Genomic DNA, 19,710 nt, shown 5'->3' with positions numbered 1-19,710 from the left:
CTGTTAAATTAAATACATTAAAAAAAAACACAAAAACGCAGACCATGCTTTGCTTAACAATAGAAATGATTATTTATGAAACGTATACAGCTAAAGAGAATTCCTTGCGTGTTTTAAATCTAAAGTTTGACAGCAAGTCAATGGCTGTTTTAATGATGGAAATAGCAAGAGACTACACATGGCACTGGTAAATCCCATTCAGCCTGATGAGAGCGACTCCCAGCAGCACTGAGCTCAGTGGGGGGTGGTAAACATTTACACTAAGAGTCTGTCCAGTGCACATGGTTGGTGCTTGCCAGCCACCTCGGTATTGAATGTTGTGTTGCATATTTTGTCATTCAGGCCTGTCCCGAAATTGTAGGAATCACACCATCAATTTATGAAGGAGCCATCCAAATGTGACAACAGGCTTATGCTAAACGGAGAAAATAGAGCTAAACATTGTTAAAACACCCCTAGACCCACATGGTAGAGAGCGCTCGGCAGCGAGCTGCTATGCTCCCCGCTGTGAACTGGGAAAGTGATGTTGGTGGGCTTCCTTCTCCATAGGGCCGCATCGTTCTTGGGCCCCGATTTGAAGCCTTTTTGAAGTCTGTTTCCTGCAGTAGCGTGCCAACATTAATGTTTCCACGAAAGCAAAAGTGCGAAATCAAGTGAATACACTACACTGTGCTATTCCACACTGACTCCTGAATCCCCCGGAATTAAAAAGCCATTTACCAGAGATACCCCCAGCTAACTAATGTGTATTTTATACTCTTTGTTTTAGATCAATAAGCTGTAATAAAAAGCAGTTTTCATTAGTTTGTAAAATAGTAATTTTTTTTAAATATATTTATTAAAGACAGAAACGTTTCAAGGCTGAATCCACTTTTTTTTTAGCATGAAAAATAATTCTTGAATTAAAAAAAGAACAATAACTGTCAGAAACGGGGCCAAATATGTTTGGGATCAATCCTTTATTGTTTCAAAACTTTATCTTTTACAATACAGTCATTTATTGTTACATGTGTGATTCAATGGGTAATGTACAATGTCTTCTGATAATGAAACACAGTCACAAAGTATTCCTTTCTACATATCAATATTTTACGATAGTGAGAAGTGCTTGGGCTGATATATTTACTTGGTTCTAACAGCTCAATGACTTCCCTTTTTCAGTTCAACAAAAGCATGGTTTTTGAAAGTGCATTTCAAGGATTGCAAAGGCGACCGTATTATCAGTCGGCCATAATTTACATCTCAGTATTGACGGAGGGCCATACTCCTTCGTGAGTAACAAACAGCGTTAACTATATTTCCAACTACGACATTTATCTGGATAAGTAAATCAAAGAAAATATATCAATATGCATGCCATGAACATTCCTCCATAAACATTTATAATAAATGGATTTTTTTTTATCTTAATTGTGTTGATAATGACAGTATTTTCCACAAAAGGACAAATGCTGAAAATGAGAACTAATATTTAACATCCAAATCTTGTTCAATTTTACACACAGGTCAGATGGCACAGAGCCACAGTGTTGATAGGGCGATGCCCTAATAAGGTTGATAGCATTTGGTCCACAATAATAAATCTGGGTTTCGAAGAAAAGCAAAACTAAGAAAAGAAAAGTGGTAGCAGGTGGGATTCTGAACTGAAAACCAAAGCCGTATGATGACAATCTTGATTCGCTCCATATTTCAATTCAAGTTATGAATTATATGATGACATGTTTCTGATCAGAAAAATTATGCAATATAAATATACATTTTAGCTCATTACTTAGCTACTATACTTTTCTGTTCCACGGAACAGCTTTCACTCTGTAGAACTTGGTTCCTAAAGGAACCTTGAACCTGTTCTGGGCCTGGGGACGGAAAAGAGACAAAGAGAAGACCTTTGTGAAGACAAACTTCACGTATTATTATTATTTGCTTTACATTTCTACGTTTTCCTTGACAACACCGCCACATCTCAAGTTCCAAAACTGACTCTTAAATGTGAATTCAAACATTTAATCAATAAATGAATTAAGTACCTTTTTTGCCTGGCAATATTCCTTCTCCATCACTTTCCCAAGTACCCACGGCCGTCTTGAAGCCCCTGATGCTTAAAAAAAAACAAAAAAACAAAAAACAAATTGACAACAAACACTCGGTGAACCACACAAACACAAAGCTAACAAATCAAAGCCGCATTCATTATTTGAACAAACTCGTACACATTTATATTTGACATGTGCAACTCAATTAACAACTTCAACGCTAAAACAGTGGAATCACGAGACACCATTCCTCATGAAAAGGTGTGGATAAAGCTGACCTGGTTTGAGGTCCAGGGCGGTGAGAGACTCTGAGTGGAGGAAGTAGAGAGTGGGACCGACCGTGAACAGCACATAGTTATCGTGCCTTTCATCCAGGATGATCAGAACCAAATCGCCTACCTGGAAGCTTAAAAACATTGAGGAGGACAAAAAACATAAAAATGCTTACATAAAAGAACAGCACATTGTTATTCATGTAAAGCTTGTGTTTAATTTTACTGTATATAACGATGTTCAAAGTTTTAGTATATTCTAAAACAACCACAACCATATGTTTCATTTTTTTCCCCACTTACTCTCTGATGGCTATTTTGTCTGAATGCCGTGACGACACAGACGACATGCTTTGAGACATCTACAAAGAAAAGGATTAGAGCAACATTACACATGTTATAGAAAAGCGGTAACAATGCTGACAACAAATTGCTTCCAAGAGGACTTAGTTGTTGGACATGTGTCCATCAAGAGATTTGCTAGAAATAGGCTTAGTATTTAGTATTTGTACTTATACCCTACTGACAGAATCACAGTACAACTAATGTGTTCTTTTTGAATAAGGCAGTAACCGGGCTACTAAATAAACAAAAGTGTGAATTTTCTTACAGATAGTTAAAGTTAAGATTAGTCTTAAATTCCTCCCTGTACATATTCTAACATGTCAGTCTTCTAAAATGTGTATCTGTCTTCGCTGAGCTCTGTGGTCCTCTGTGTCAGGATTTTTACTCTTTGATGCTACTGCCACCTAGTGGAGCAGGTGTTACACAGCCCGTGGTATTTGGTGATCAACATACCAGTCTCTGACTGAGGCGTTTGTTTTCTTCTTCCTTCATATGTAAAGTCTGCAATGGAAATTAAACTCAGAACAGACTCCAACAGACGTGTGCACAAACACTTTTTGCTTCAAAAGGCAAAGATTGAGGTGTACACTCACCCTCTCAAGCAGCAGAATCCGCTGCTTCTCCTCTGACATTAGGATGTTGTCGCTATGAGAGAGAAAAACATCAGTTTGCTGAGAATCATCGTCTGAAAGGATTCTTTTGATTCTGGCAGTTTACACATAGTAACACTTCCATTTTGATTCTGTCTCATGTAAGAGCAAAGTGCACAAGACTGTATAAATGATGCGGAAAACAGTGAATGGGTTTCCTCAACAATATTAACTAGTGCTGGGAAGATATGCTTCTGTCACAGTTTGACTGTGTCATGTAATTGTCATTTTCTTCATCTCCTTGAGCCAAAATGTAATGATACATTTCTTCACACGATAACCGACAAGTCATTTTTTCCGAAAATCAATGCAGATGGCATGTCAGTCTGACATTTATGTAAATTGAATGGGACATTGGTACACAACATGTACACTGCTACATTTAGCTGCCCTGGCTAATCATAAAATAATACAATGAATGATAAAACCTGAATGACAAAAATAAAATAAATATAAAATATCATGTTACACAGATTTTTCTATTTCCCCCCCCATTCACAATAATAACCGAATGAAAAATGCTTACTGGACAGTCACCATGCTGGCCTCCACTGCTGAATCAACATGTTCGTCATCTTGAATGGTTGCTACAGAAGCCAGTCTGTCGCTGTCACCCGTGGACTCAGAGGAACAAGCCCCAGCAACAGGCAGAGCTCTGGCTGTGGCTCCTCCAGCCTCTGTGATCTCCAGAGCTGACAGGTGGGGAGAGAAGAAGGCAGAGGAGACCAGCGCTGTGCTGCGCAGACGATTAAGCTCTTCTTCCAAGTATTTCTTCTCCTGCATGACACTCGCCCGGTCCTCAGACAGACTCTCTATCAGAGCTGCAATAAGTGAAGATACATAAAGAACACGGATAAGCACAAAATGCCAACCTCCAAATTAAAACTCCATAAAATTGTAGGTGTATTTATTAAGTATGGCACAATTTAAATTTAAAAAAGGATTTGGCACAAAGACAAAAAACCAAATAGTACCCCCCCAAAGCACCTACCTTTGTCCTTTTCCTGCTGTTGAGTAACTTTCTGCAACTTTTCAGTAATATCATTGATGATCTGCTCCTTCTTCAGCTTCTCTCGGGTTAGAACGGTGTTAAAGTTAGTCTAGAAAAAACAAAACAAAAGACATAACCATTTCTGCCTGTTATGTCTTATTTAAGTGTTAAGTCTTTCGTTATTTTTGCTATTTTATTGTGTGCCTTAAGCCGGGAGTCACTGCAAAATGTCATTATGTCCTCATAGTGACAATAAAAAAAATTCTTCTTTTAAGGACAAAAAGATTTTTGTAGAATATCAATGTGTACTGTAGAGAGGCCTTTTACTTGCTAAAGTCTAAGGATTCTGACTTTGGTGATCTCTCCTTTACAAACCTGTTGCGTGTCTGTGATGTTCTGTTTTATCATATTAAGAAAAATGAATTTGAATTCTGACACGATATAAAAAGGTAACAACAGAATGGGGCCCTATTTTGTACAAAAGCACTGCTGTGAAACTCTCTATAACAGAAATATTTTTATGAGACAGTACTTTCTCAGTTTCACAGTTGCACATTGCAACACACACTGTTAACAATGCTCATAGCAGCCACATAGCAGCACACCCATACGTTTCAGTTTCATGTGCTTGAAAAATCCCCAGCCAGGTGTAAATGAAGCATAGCATAAGTGATGCAAAACTAAAATACAGCCAATGAGTTTAATATCTCAGGGCATCTCAGAGTGAATAGAATTAACTGTCTGTGATTATTCAGAACAAAATACATTCGGTTAAATGAGGAGAAATTGGATTCAGAGAGGTGAAGTTGCCATTTCATTACACAAAAGAAGACACAGCACAGTTACAGCCCTAATACAAACCTGCTGCTCGGCAATCAGCGATGTCTTGAGGTTCTGCATTTCCTCATTCTTCTTCTTCTCCAGGAGCTCCATCTGGGACTGCAGGGAGGCCCTCTCCTGCTGTAGCCGCTCCTCCAGCGCTGAGTCCAGAGACAGAGGTGCCGCGCTATCTGTATGTCCCTCGTCGTGCAGGGGCAGGCCTTCGTCACTGAAAGGCACAGGAGAAACTTAGTTCCTGATAGGATTCAACAATTTGCTTTTCTTAATGTCATGTAAACAAGTTAGTCCAACTAAAGTCGGCCTAACATAACTGTGAGTCTGATTACCCCTGCATGTATACGCTTAGTCGGACTTCGCATGTAAACATACTGACTGTAATCAATGCTTTAATAATGTAAAAAACACACAAATAAAAGCCCATTTGAAGCATATGTGTAATTTAATTGTATATTCATATATGTATGTGTCTTGTCATGGTAAAACATTTACCTTTTGGAGGACTGGAGCTCATGAAGCTCAGTCTCAAGTTGTTGAATTTTCTCTAACAGTCGCTTTTCCATCTCCTCTTTCTGCTGCTCCAACTCTTTAAAGGCATCTGGTGGCGGAACCTTGGCTGACTGTTTTTCTTCATCTTTCTCTCTTGCTTCTCTGTCCTGTTCTACTTTTTTCGAGAGCAGGTCATTTTCTGCCTGTACTTTGTTGATGACAGTCCTCAGCTCTTGCTCCAGTTCTTGGAAACTCCTCAACTCCTTGTCTTTTTCTTCTTTTAGAGCAAGCTGCAGGTCTACAGCCTGTTTAAGTTGCTCTTGCAGCTCAGCATGGTTCCTCTCTGTGTCCTGGGCTTGCTGCTGCATAGAGAAGATCTCATTGCGCAACAAAACTGTTTCTTCCTCGTGTCTGTCCACCAGTTCTGAGATGCAGTGGTCCTTCTCAATCCTCATGAGAGTCCTCAGTTCTGCTAGGTCAACTTCATACTCCTCATTTTTAGCCTGAAGCTGTTGTTTTACATTTTCTAACTCGAGGCTAAGGGCTTTGGTCTCAGCTTCTACCTGAGACTTCACAGCCTCAGACTGCTGAATCTTGGCCTCCTCAAATAAGAGCCTCACTGCTTCCGTCTCCGACTCTCTGAAGGCAAGCTCCACTTCCACTTTGCAGCGGAGTTCTGCAAGCTCTGTAACGCGTGCTTCCAAGTCCTTGATTTGGTTGTCCTTCTCTCCGAGAACAGTGGCATGGTGATCTGCAGCCTCACTTAACTTTGCACTATTTTCAGCAGCCAGATGTTCCAAAGCCTCCTGATTGTTCCCGGTAAGAGTCTCCAGTTCTTCCTTGTGTTCCTGCTCCATTTTGACTTCCAGCTCCTTTAAGTTAGATTGCATAACTTCTTCCATCTCCTGTCGAATCCTCTGCTGGCTACGTTCAATCTCAAAGTGCAGATTCTCAATCTGACTGGTCAGGGAGTCTCTAGCAGCTGAGACCACTTTGATCTCTTCAGCTTGATCACTGATCACCTGCTCCAGATTTGTGATCCGATCTGTGAGGTTGCTCTCCATTTCAAGCCATCGCTCTTTCTCATTCTCAAGCTGAGTGAGTTCTTTTTCTTTGCGCTCCATGAGCCCCTCTAAATCAAGCATTGCACGCTGGACATCTCTAACAATATTCTGATTCACTTGGTTTTCCTTCGTTAGTGTTTCAATCTGCTTCTCCAGGTCTTGCCGAACAGAGAGAAGCTCACTTTGATGCTGCTCCTTAAACTTAAGTTCATGAGTGTGGCAGAAGTTGTCCACAATTTTGCACACCTGTGTGGTCGTATACTTCAGGACGAAGCAAAAGTCATGCTGCTCTTTTAACGCAAGACCTCGTAAGTGATGGAGGTCATCCTTCACACTCTTCAAGTTGGATTGTGACTCCTCTACAGCGGACTGGTACTTATCAATGACTTGTTTAAGGACAGTGATCCTTAAATTCTCCCTCTCTAGTGTTGTGGTGTCCTGCATGCGCTTATGGTCGATAGCATTGATCACTGAAGAGTACAGTGACTCTACCATCATATCAGGGCTAGTGGGGTCACTGATAGGGTTCGGGGAGGTCAGGTTCTCTTCAATCACAAACTCATTGACAGCTGACATGAAGTCAGATTCAGGGCTCTCTGCTAGAGAATCCAGGTCAAGGGAGCCCTGTTGCAGGACTGGATCCATGTTTGGATGACCAATGGTTTCAAAATCAAATGTTTGTGCATCGATGCTGTCTGGGGACAAGTCCTCTAGAGGAGCTGGGACTGGGACATGAAGAGGTTGGCAGCTGGGTCCATGAAGGCTAAGGGAGGCAGGAGTTTTGGAGGACACCAGGCTCCCTGGTATACTTTCAGACTGTGGGGTGCTCTGACAACAGGATGCCTTGAAAACAAAAACAAGTGAAGGGAGAACTTATTATAGGGACAAAAAAGATACAACTGAAACATCAAAAATCTAATATATTCTGTTTGTCATACGGAGTATTTTTTAAACTATCTTTTTATTAACCCCCACATCAGTTTTATAAAAAAACAGAGCCGAGTTAAAAATATGTATTTTCTGATTCATACTGATCTTCATCCCCCACGACCCTCATCGAGGATAAAGCGGTAGAAAATGGATGGATGGTTGGATATTGAACGTCATTTCAAATATGAATTCATAAAATCTTTTGATCAATCTTTTAATATATGCTATTTCTTGTATCCTCTGCACAAGTCTGACTGCAAGCTGTTAGCTCTAAGCTAACAACTGCAGTCTACAAATGTGTTTTCCATGTAGAACAACAAATAACCGGACATGTCACTTTTGAGATTTATGCATTTTTGTCCAAACTGCACTCACAGCGCTCGCCACCGGACAACTTGGTAATTACTTCAAAATGTCTTATGCTTTTCTGTGCTTTTTAACTTAAGCAGGGGTCAGTTTTAAATGATGCCCCAGGTTAGACAGATTCCAGTTTGTACGTTTTGCAACATAAATTCTGTGAAAATCTCTTTCATAACTGAGTAAAATTGGTTTGGAAACTAAAATAACCGTAAAAGAATCAATATTGAACCGAATCAAATCAGAACCTTGGGGAATCAAATCAATTCAGGAGCCCTATAACAAACTAAAATACTTAATTATCGATAACACAAATAAATGTTGTTGAAGAAGCAATCATTACCCTTTGTTCACTTAACAAGTTGGTTATAGTTTGGGACATCTCATCCACACTCTGTGCTGCTTGGACCAGCTGGTGAAGGGAGTTTACGTGACGATTTAAGGGTTCAAAGTCACACATTGTAGGAATCCTGAAAAACAAAGGATGAGTAATGAATTCAAGGAAAGATTAATAAATACTTTCTGTTCATGCTATAATTAATTCCAGGACAATTTCCAAATTATATTAAAAGATGAAGCTGCAAAATCATCAATACATTTTAAAATATATTCCTTTGAAGATGAGCCTGTCTGAAAATTTTCAAAGACGAAGTGTAGGATAAGAAGTTATTGTCTGTTCTATACTTTGACACCCTAAACACCTTAGATACCTTAGATATTTCCACAGAAATAACATTACTTTACACACCTTACACGATTTGAATGACGACACGATTTGAATGAATGATTTAAATGACTGAAGTGACTTACATGAGGAAAGGCTGGACCTCTAAAGGACAACAAGATTTCAAGTACTGCAGATCCTCAAGGGAGATGTCTGGAAGTTCATCATCAAACCCTCTGGGCCTTTGTGTCTACAAATAATAAACAGCAAAGGAAGATGGCCCTTAAATCAACTGAAAAATTATAAATGAAAATACTAAATTGATCAAAAGACAACTTACGCAGAATGACGATGAAGGCCACGATTCAAGTCCTCGAAATAAACTATTTTTGAGGAAAGATTTCCCTGAAAAGAAATACAAATAAAAAGATCAAGGGTGAAGTTGGTTAATTTAAATGCACATCATGACTATTGTAATCGACTGATTTTTTTGCAAAGACACTTACTAAAGAGTTTCCCAAAAGATTTCCTTTTCAGTTTTTCTGCCTCGTATAGCTGTTCCCCATCCTTCACAAGCGCATAAGCCCACTGAAAAGATTAATAGTAAAAACTTTACTACAACAAAATAATTGTTGCAAATTGTTAGCTGATATAAGACTGATATAATACATGAAAAGTCACACAACAAGAGGATTGTTTCATTCCAAATCAATGTCTTATCATGTCCATAATTCAAAGCTAAGAAGCCAATCTTATGAGAAGAAACTTCTTAAAACACAGTTTGAGTGGGGAAATGGGGTTCCTGTTGCATCCACCACTGTCAACAAACCAAATCATCTCAGTTAAAGACAGATAAGCAAATCCAGGTACATTGGTAGTTTCCAACTATTTCCCACGCTGACAGTGCTTTCACACATAGCAAGACAAAGAGGAAAGATGAAAATTAATATATATATATATATATATACACACACTGCTGCCCTGTCCTAAGATTCAATGTGAAGAGACCAAACATTGCTGAAGGCCAATACAAGTCCTTCATGTGTCTACTAAAGAGGATGAGCCACATTAAATGGCACAAAGACACAGAGCTCTGTTCCTTTGTTTGGTGTTCACACAGGACCAACATGTCCTGGGCTCATATTGCCAGCTCAGTTCATGTTTTATCACTTTTTGTTAAATATTTCATTTTGTAATTGCTGGGGGGGGTAAAACATATAATGCCAAGCATTCACTCCAACACATAAAAACCCACAATAAAAAAAAAACTGTTCAATTAGAGTATGGTTTTTTTTAAGCAATAAGAGCTACACATTTCAAAAAGCTACATATTCAGGGTGGCAAAATTAGCTTCCCTATTTATATCACTTACTATGTCTGAATGCACAATTAACTTTTAAATAATGCTGTGCAGCACTGACCTCTTTGTAGTGGTGCATAAACATTTTCCTCCTGACGACTTCCACCACCGCCAAGCAGTACATCTGGGGCGCAGTACTGAGGGCCTCGACGACTTTAACTCTTTCCTTCAGCTCCATCAGAAGTTTGAGTAGAGCCAGAAGTTTCTCACTGTCCTGGTCTGCGTGAAGCATCACGTAGCAGCACCATCTGTTTCAAAAACATTACCACTATTTAGCTTCTAAAAAAGAAAAATATCTATGGTTGTGTAATGATGCAACTAGATCAGATAAGAGGTGATTTTCAGCTTTACTTGAGTCTGACTTGAAGGTTGTTTGCAAGTTCTTGTTTGGCAGTAGTGCACTTCTTTTTGATTTCTAGCAGCTTCCTGTGGTTGTTCAACATGATCATCAGCTGGTTGGTGTGACTCAGACACAAGTCAGGCAGAACAGATGTATCCTTCAGGTTTTCAGCCCGCTTCTGATTGGCCAAAAATCCCTGCAAGAGACAAAAATGTGAGCACAACTCATGAAAAATAGATTGTGGACGTATCTAAAAATTGCTCATCTCTAACTTTACATACCTGAGCAAGCTCTTTTTGTTCATTCACCAACTTGTTACAGATTTCAATCATTTGGTCTAGAGCGTATAACCTGTCCTCAAGCCCCTTGATGGACTTCATGTTTTGATTATCCAGCTTGGCAATTGTTTCGCTGCAATCTGCCAGGAAGGGTTGAATGATCCGTGGGTCAAGCTGAAAGAAACACAATATATTTCGATGAAGACTTCGACCCATCCCGTTTAAGATTTTACTACAAACACAACTTTCACATTTCAGCTCGTCTGTCTTGGACTCACCCGACTGATGGAATCTAAGCATTTCCTAACAACCGACTCCACATCGTTGGGTCTGTCTTGAACATTGATCCAGTCTAGTAGTGTGACATTGAAGGAGGATGGGTTAGCAAAATCTGGAGAGTCATCATCCAGTAGGGCAGCTCTCAGCTCACCACTGCCAGTCATTTCGTCTGTTTCCTGGTCACCACGTTCACACGTGGCCGCCCCTGAAGCAGAGCAGGACGTAGATGACTTTGTCTTTGCCTCAGTGGTGCGAAGCACGGAATCAGTGGACTTTTCTTCTGCCGTCTCATTTGAATCCTTTTCTGTGGTTGAACTGGACTTCTCTATGCTCGCTCTATAACTTTGTCTTGTCAAACTTTCCAGCAAAGGTATCCTTGCCATTACAGAAACTGCTGTCCCTAACCTGTAAACAAAACAAGGTGTGGATTAAGAACAAATTCATTCATTCATAATAAGCAAGTTTTTTTTACTGTTACTTCAGTCACTTAATTAAGCCAACAGTTTTTCCAATTAACAGGATAGGTCATTCAAAGTATACAATAGCATGTTCTCCTCTGCAACACTTACTTTGTAAGTTTCAGCTTAATTTCTTCCAAGTCATGTTGATAATTTGTGTATGAAGTGTCAAATTTCCTAAGCAACTTCCGATAAGACAGAGAGCAGTCGTCCAGATTAGCCATAATGGCAGCCCAGCCTTGGTGTTGAAGGTGTTCATCATGAACCAAACGTTCACAGAAAGAGCAAAGTTTTTTGGCAACTTCAAACATTTCCTAGAGAGGCAACATCAGGACAAGTTATGAGTATTGCATAGTTAATGGGTGAGTTAGAATAAATAAATAAAGCAATAATAACATGCATATTTAGAAAAGACGCAAACAAACAAAATGTAGGCACTTACCAGAGCAAGTTGTGTTCGTGAGGCAACGGTGTGAAAAACAGCTGGCATCATTAGAGACTCCTCCACCTTGACCTGAATCTCACTCTCAATCGAGAGGGTGGTTTTGGGGATCGTTGGATCCCGGTCACACAAGATCATCTCTTTGTTAAACAGGAATATGGGGTTGGTTTCCTAGAGATGAACAGCAAGTTATCAGTACAGACATCACATGCATATTAATTATGCCTAAAGACAAATAACAATTAAAAGAACACAAAATGTATAAACTTACAGTGCCTGCACTGTAGCTGCAGACTCGTCTCTCTGCAAACATACATTCCCCACCACTGACAACAAGGACTTGATGTTGTACTGCAATCTTATATTTGGTTTGGATGGCATGTTTCAGCTCTAGTACACTGAAATAAAGATTGTATTTAGGACACAAGTGCCAAAATATACTGAAAAAATATAAAAATATACCAAAAAAAACAAACTGCTTTCTTACGTTTGGACAGCAAGATCTGTATTAAACGTCAATGTGCTGCCATTGTTGACCTGGAACACATACAACTTCATGTTGGATCAGCCAGACTTCTTCTCATTTGCCTCTCTTGCTCATTAGGTCACTCAAGGCCACCCTGGGGAAAAAAAACACAAACATGAACATGAGATAGTCTCTAATCTCAATTTAAACAATGAATGAGTGTTGACATCGAGCAGAAGCACAAAGCAACATTCAGGACTCATGCATGGTGTTTTCTGGGCTACAGGAGAGACTACACATTTTGTCCTAAATAATTATATAAACATTTATATAAACAATTCAAATTGTTAACCTATTACTGCAGGGTATTTACTGCAGGGTTACTTTATACGAAAGCTAAAAACACTGGATTTTTCCTTTTCTATTATTCACTGTTTAATTGTTAAAAGTTGTCTTACCTTGTCTTTCTTTAAAAACATCATAATAAATATCATACTGTACACTTGTTACTGAGGTATATTGCATTTTAAGAAATTTGGCACTGTCTCATACCCTAACCCATAACCCTAACTGATAATATAATAACTTTAAGGACTATTATTTCACCTTCCCCCTAAACTTGTGGGGTTTCTTGAAGTTTGTTGTCTATAGAATAAATGATTTTAGAAGTTTTGATCCCTATGATGTCATCAATTACTCATATATTACAGATCAACTTCTGTAACACCTAAATATAAAAATGCTAAGATAAAGTTACTTGACTTTTCAATAGAAAAGCCATATTATAGCCTTAAGTTATTTTAGATGTCAAGGCTGTCAGATTGACAAGTTTCTATTACAGACACACACGTACCTATACAAAAGCACGCACGAGCAGATAAAAGCAAAATGACAAAAGGACAAACGTAATATTACACAGGATAACAGCTAGAAGAACGACATCATACAAAGGCACGTCTGGGAACACGGGTTTTTAAAAAGGTGACTTTTAAGAATACAATAATACTACGAACAGTGTCACATCAGGTAGGAATTAAGCGAATATAAACTATTACAATTACAGTGATCCACTTGACGTTGTCATTAACCTCGAGGCCGCCATTTAGACGTGGTTACAGTGTCATACAAGGAGCCACCAGCAGCTACACTTAGCAAGCTAGTCAATAATAAAGCGCTGACTGGTGCGCTAACTGGCTATTGGCTAACACAGCTGTCAGGCTAGCGCAAGACTGCTATTTCGAACGTAAATGATTTTCACAAATGTAATACGACTGGCCAACGTAACCAATCCATGTCATGTATTATTGTGGTATTATATGGAAATCCCTCAAACCCAATTAAACACACGATTACGTTAGTCTTACCCCACTTTGATCGCATCTCCCCGTTCTTGGTCTCCACCTCGCAAAGGAGAGCTAGCTAGCAAACAAGCTAGCAACTCAGCTAGCTAGCTAACCTTATTTAGCTTTGCATACATAGAGCTAGCTTCCCAAGCCACTTAGCTAACGTCAACCGGACTAAATAAGACTAGAAAAGCTGACAACAATAATTAGTTGTACACAATGACCATGTTGCTATAGAACATATTTCTGAGTTGGTTTACACCAGCCAAGACGGTGTAACACACAAGCTAGACTACCAGTTGTTTTTCTCAAGTAGCTAACTACGCTAACAAGCTCTGACTGTTTTGTTGTTGTCATCTGCTGATGTGCGATCCGTGAACGAACTGTACACCCTCAGTTTGTTTTTACTGCCTGGGGCCAATAACTGCTATTTTATTATGACAGTGATAATGTTGTCGTATTCAATGTTTTATATTAGTACAGTAGCGCGATTTGTGTATTAAAAAAACAATATAAAAAGGTATATTAATTAAGTATTGTAAAGGTTTGGAGGCACACACACAGTTTTAAAACAATTCCATAAACATAGATTAGACCATGAAAACACAGAATAAAATTACAAAGGAATAATATAAAAAAACAATTTAAAGCCATTCTGAATAAATACGTTTTAAGTTTAGATTTGAAGAGGCCCAGGTCAGTGATAACCTGTTAAAAGATAAAACAAATTACTTTATTTGAATTTACTTAACCCTTGACCATTGAATGAGTCTTTAAAAATATCAAGAGATACTCCTTTAACATTGTTTATACTACAGCCGTTGTGTTCCATGTTTTTATTCAGAATTCATTAAAAATTACATGTTGGTTTGCCTGCTTATCTTCGAATCATCGGTAAACGACATCTACTAAACAATGTATTGGTTCTACCGATTTGGTTCCAAAGGTTCAATTCTGAAAATTGCGTCGAACTTCCCATAAGTTGTTGCGTTCGTCACTGTACTTCTCCAGGTGCACTGTGGGAAATGAAGAGCGAGAGCGCTGTGGAGTGTTTTGCTGCAACACTAGAAGGGGTGTGGTTAACACAAGGAAGGCTGCAGTGACTGAGTGGATCACCCGTTTGCAAAGAGGAGGCAATCGCAGCTATTGCAAGGCATCACAGCCACCAAATAAAAAAATAATAAACAAAATAGGCCAAATAATGGAAGATTGGATATTAGCTGATCATCACAATGCTAACTAGTTTTAACTACCCAGGTTGTGTACTCAGGTGTACTAAGCCTCACTCTTTATCTTTCATGTCTGAGCTATAAAAAAAATCCCACGTTATCACTGAACTGACTTCCTGTTGACAGAGTACAGCGCCAGAAACCACCGAGTAAACAACCCGCTACTGACACCTACTGGTAATATCAAATACTGTCCCTGAGTCCAAGTCAAAGCAGAGAGACGTCATTGTCATTGCACAGTACAACGAAATTGAGCAAATATATAGATAGATATAAAATACAAAATAGAAAAATAAGAGCGATAAGAATAACAGCAAGAAAGAGATAAAATAAGGTCAGTGTGAGCTAAGCAGGGTTGTAGAAGTATTTACAACTAAAATCAAGCTATATTAAACTATACATGAAAACATTATCATTTGGTGATAAAAACCTCAACTTACACAAAAACAAGAATATCCATTGGTAACAGAACAGCCCTGTACTAAAAATAAATCATAATTTCACAGATCAACTTTGTGACTGCCAATTTTTTATAAATCCAGATTCCAAAATCCCACACTGAAATCCAAACCATGTGTTGAGATACAAACAAGAGATCTTACTTAAGAAACAATACATGTAGCAAAGGTAAACGTTATCTCATCCAACCTTCCTTCAATGCATTAGTGACACTGAATAACCTTTAATCTGATCTGTGCAGGTCAAGAAAAAGCCAATCCCAGTTGACATTTGGCAAAAGGCAGGATGCACAGCCTGTTTGCCAGGGCTAAAATGAAGTGAGCTGTACTGACAACCACAACATATTGTATACTGAATCTCTTCACTTCCAGTGTCAGTATCTGAGTGTAGCTGAACATAGAGTAAACCTACTCAACTATGAATGGAAATCCTCCATAAAACTGTAATCTATATCAAGACTTCTTGTTTTTTTTTTCTGACTGCACCTAGAGTCAGATGGGTTCTTCTGTTTCTGGCTAAGTATCCCAAAATACAGGGTGAGGAGCTTAGATCACACATCCATGACTTTATTATAACAAGATGGAGCTAAAAAAGAAGTTCTATCTTTGTCTCTTTATCTCAGAGCAGGTCTAAGAAGAGCTCAGCTTGGTGATAGGAAGTCATCAGGTGTAGGTTAAAGATAGTAATCACCTGCCCTTTGTTAACGCCATCATCCATGAGACACAGACACTGACCAACATTGTCACCCTGGTGACTCACATGACAAGCCAAGATGTCAACGTCCGGGGTGATGACATTAAAAAGGTCAGTCTACGTGGAAACAGAATCTATCTTTTTTGTCTTTTGTTCTTAAAAGTTTTCTATCAACATTGTAGTACATATATATGTAAGGCCTTTATGTGGCGCCGTAATGCTGCCACAGAAATACACCAAAAATGAAGACGAGCATACTCATAAACCTTGTGCACTGAAGTGGGACTATGACATCATCCTTTTTCCATCCACAAAAAGTCAGGCGTGGTGTTGTGAGATTTTTTTTTCACTCTCTGACCCTTTCTCCAAAAATAGCATTTTAGGGCTCCCAGAGTGCCTGTTCAGTGTGGATAAAAAAGACGCTGATACAGTTTTAAAACAAACAAGCCAAAACATGTGGATTGTCCTAAACTCCTTGTGTATATGTATCCTCAAATGGAGGCAAGGCCGGCCCAAGCCTTTGTGGGGCCTGAAGCAGAATTTTATTTGGGTCCCTGCTCCCACCACCTATAAATTGCAGTTGTGTAATTTAAACCAAAGCAGTGTCACTGTTGTTGTTGTTTTTTTTACCTTAGAGGGCTTGCTGGTGATTAGGGCATCCCGAGCTGCCATTTAGTTTACTTATAAGAGAAAAGTACAAAATAAAAAGGTCACCATTGCCTATCCAGATTCAGTTTCCTGAGGGGTTTGTGGTTATAGATTTAAAGAGTTACCATAGAGTTGGTTGACTTGTACAATGTCCATGGTGGTCTGCAAGGGGGGGGATATCGCTAAACCTTTGGTGGATTTTATACATATACACACATATATGTATATATATCTATATATAGATATAGATATAGATATATATACATATATATCTATATATATATAGATATATATGTCCACAGATTGCTTGAGGATTCACTGGCCCTACTATATGTATGTTTAAAACAAAAACATGAATCTGTCAGTTATTTTAATAGCTCAGCATTGTATGCAAGATAACAGGTGTGTTTATGCACATTTATATCACTCTTTTTCATTTCCACAATTATATTTCAAATAAAATCAATTTGAAGAGCCTGTATTCATGATTATAATTGTTGATATTGACACTCATATCAGTTCACAAGGTATGTTTATAAATGGCAGTAGCACGGCCATGCGACTCACTGTGTCCCGCACTTGTTTAAAATAAAAACATGAATATATGAACCTGTGTATTGTTTGAATAGAATAGTGTTGAATGCACAAAACAATTTAAAACTATATATAGTCCATGCGCCTGCATTAGTTTGGGGGACCTTGGCCTGTAAAAAGAATAGTTGCTGGTATCAAAACATGTTATGGTAACCTTTTGTCAAAACTGATAGTCCTGTATGTGATCCTTGTATGTGTTATATCCCTTATAACACCAACAGCAACACAACATTATCATAGAAATGAGCCAGCGAGTTTACTACATAATTCATGTAATCACAGAGAGGATAAAGCAATCATGCATATAATCAGAAACAATAAATGATGGTGTCGGGCAGAAAGTAATAATCTATTTGATACTGAGATGTTTTCAGAGCCTCTAATTTGAAGTTTGAAAAGCCCTGCTATATCAGTTCCAACCTGTGACACTATTAGAAAACAAACAAACACAAAAAGTGGAAGAAAGAACGAACATTGATGCTGATAATGTTCAGCTGTGAACATAATCTGTGTGGCGGAGTTCCACATTTGGTCAGCAGGTGGCGGGAGAAGGCTGACGATACGCCACACCACTGACAATGAGGCATGCATTATGTAGCTGAAAATGTTTGTTGTGATGTGATAAAAGTATAGAAGTGTGTGGTTTCAGACTAAGTGTAAGTTTTCAGTAAATAACCACAATTCAACAAAAAATGCTTTTAGGTCTCAGAGGGATTCGTAAATTGAACTTATGTGTCATGAACCGCAACATAATGTCAGCAGGAAAGATGTTGCCTCGGAAAAACCTAGTCAGCAGCAAAGTCCAAAATGTAATAATAATAAGCATAATGATCATAATCCTCAAAACAGAGCTCTCTTTGACTTTGCTCAAATGCAATAATACTGCAACCACTGAAGAATGAAACAGTGGCTGTCATAATGCAGCAGTTTGGAGATGTGCATCTTTGTTGTCACTACAAGTTTGGTTACATAACGGACTAAATACACATAATTATACACACACACAAAAGCAGAGTTTCTAAGCCTTACAACAATAGCACCACGTTTAAATAATCTGCATATGTTTTGTCATAGTATAAAGGAACGGGATTTTCATCCAAAACTTTCTTTGGTAGAAGTTCAAGGACTGGAATGATGTTTTTTGTGCTCCACCATATCAATCTTTTTGACATTTTTTTTATTAATGTATTTTCTGCATCAAAAATACTGACCTGAATGGCAGTCAAATTACTTTCATGCCTTTCAGCCAGTCAGTCACTATCTGCATGCACGTCACGGCTGCTGCTGCTGCTGCTGCTGCAGAGCTTAGCTTGTCTGTCTGTCATATATGGATAGCAGCTGTTGGTGTAAAGCACATGAGTACCAGCAGGTGGCTCTGTCTCTTCCCTTTAAACTGTGACCCACATCACAGCACTTCTTCATGAGCATCCCTACTGTAAGGCTTTCCCTATGAATATATAAGATAATAGAGGACATATTTAGACTGTGAGTTATTGTCTTCTCTCATATATGAACAGTAACACATGTGGACGCATGCAGAGCTCGCCCAGTACATAAGAGGCCCAATGCTAGATGTTCTGTACCCAACAAGTCAGATGTGTGTGTGTCTGGACATAACCAAACCCATCTGACTGGGTTGCTCCGGTAACAACATAGGGATACCCATGAATGATCAAACACTGACAACAATCTATGCTTCCTGTTGTAGTTTGCAGGGTTAAATCTATGCCTCATCAGGACTCGGGCCTAATCTTGACACGTGGGTGGTTTGTCGTCACTCTCATGTCATTGCTTGTATAGAGTGCTGTTGTAGACATGTAAACATCCTCTCAGTGCATATATCTATGTCTATATCTATATCGACACAGTGTTAAAGCCCCTTCTCCTTTTGTATGCCAGGATTGGACGACCACCTTCATCTGTCCTTGGAACCAGTCACTGGCATATTCTATTTTTTTTTTATCATTAACTCCAAACTTAGGCTCCTTTCATTATGGATTTTAATTTTATTAAATGTCCCATTAGACTGAATGTCTGCACTGATGTGGGGAAACATCAGCTTTGAAAGCATTTACAAGAACAGATGGCAGTAAAGAGCTGGCATCACAGAATATTTGTAATTTGATGTTTTATATCATTCTGTGTTATATTTTTCTTTCAGATTAACCTACTTTTTTTTGTCTGTGCACATGTGTTATTTTGCTGAATTCTATACAATATTTATTCATGTCAATGAGGCGTTTGTTGTTCAGTAATTGTTTAGAATAATAACAATCTAAGAAGGAGAAGCAGCGTAGCATTAGCATTCCTTGTGCCAGATCACTCCTGTCTCTCAACGGCGTGTTTTCTTCTTGTTCTTTCTTCCTTTTGTGGTTGCATAACTGTCAGGTAGGTTTTTATATTATAATGATGTGCACGCTGCGTTTTTCTCCCCCTCCGCTCAAATCCAATCACACCCTCCCCCATCTCAAGTACAATTACGTGATGGG

General features: G+C 38.7%; 1 protein-coding gene across 1 annotated transcript; it reads right to left on the bottom strand.

Moving 5' to 3' along the window:
* Positions 1 to 940: 940 nt before the first annotated feature.
* rb1cc1 (RB1-inducible coiled-coil 1) lies at positions 941 to 13,975 on the bottom strand. The gene is made up of 23 exons (XM_044031492.1): positions 13,620 to 13,975; positions 12,277 to 12,409; positions 12,061 to 12,187; positions 11,790 to 11,960; positions 11,459 to 11,661; positions 10,889 to 11,294; positions 10,614 to 10,784; positions 10,344 to 10,528; positions 10,054 to 10,240; positions 9,139 to 9,220; positions 8,973 to 9,037; positions 8,779 to 8,882; positions 8,312 to 8,438; positions 5,621 to 7,524; positions 5,153 to 5,339; positions 4,292 to 4,400; positions 3,827 to 4,121; positions 3,244 to 3,295; positions 3,104 to 3,151; positions 2,609 to 2,667; positions 2,312 to 2,439; positions 2,028 to 2,098; positions 941 to 1,856 (listed from the first exon to the last, which is right to left on the bottom strand). The coding sequence occupies exons 2-23, from the start codon at positions 12,345 to 12,347 to the stop codon at positions 1,779 to 1,781; spliced, it is 4,830 nt and encodes a 1,609-aa protein (XP_043887427.1). The 5' UTR covers positions 12,348 to 12,409; positions 13,620 to 13,975; the 3' UTR covers positions 941 to 1,778.
* Positions 13,976 to 19,710: the final 5,735 nt, after the last annotated feature.

The sequence above is a fragment of the Solea senegalensis genome, linkage group LG1 (assembly GCF_019176455.1).
Source record: "Solea senegalensis isolate Sse05_10M linkage group LG1, IFAPA_SoseM_1, whole genome shotgun sequence".
In the NCBI taxonomy this organism is placed as follows: domain Eukaryota; kingdom Metazoa; phylum Chordata; class Actinopteri; order Pleuronectiformes; family Soleidae; genus Solea; species Solea senegalensis.
Note: the sequence above shows the minus strand (reverse complement) of the source record. Positions and strands in the feature narration are given on the sequence as shown.

Coding starts and splice junctions, on each gene's coding strand:
- rb1cc1 (XM_044031492.1), bottom strand. CDS start 12,347: ATGAAGTTGTATGTGTTCCAGGTCAACAATGGCAGCACATTGACGTTT. Junction 11,295..11,458: donor ATTAAGCTGAAACTTACAAA/GTAAGTGTTGCA, acceptor TTTTGTTTACAG/GTTAGGGACAGCAGTTTCTG. Junction 10,529..10,613: donor AACAAAAAGAGCTTGCTCAG/GTATGTAAAGTT, acceptor TGTCTCTTGCAG/GGATTTTTGGCCAATCAGAA.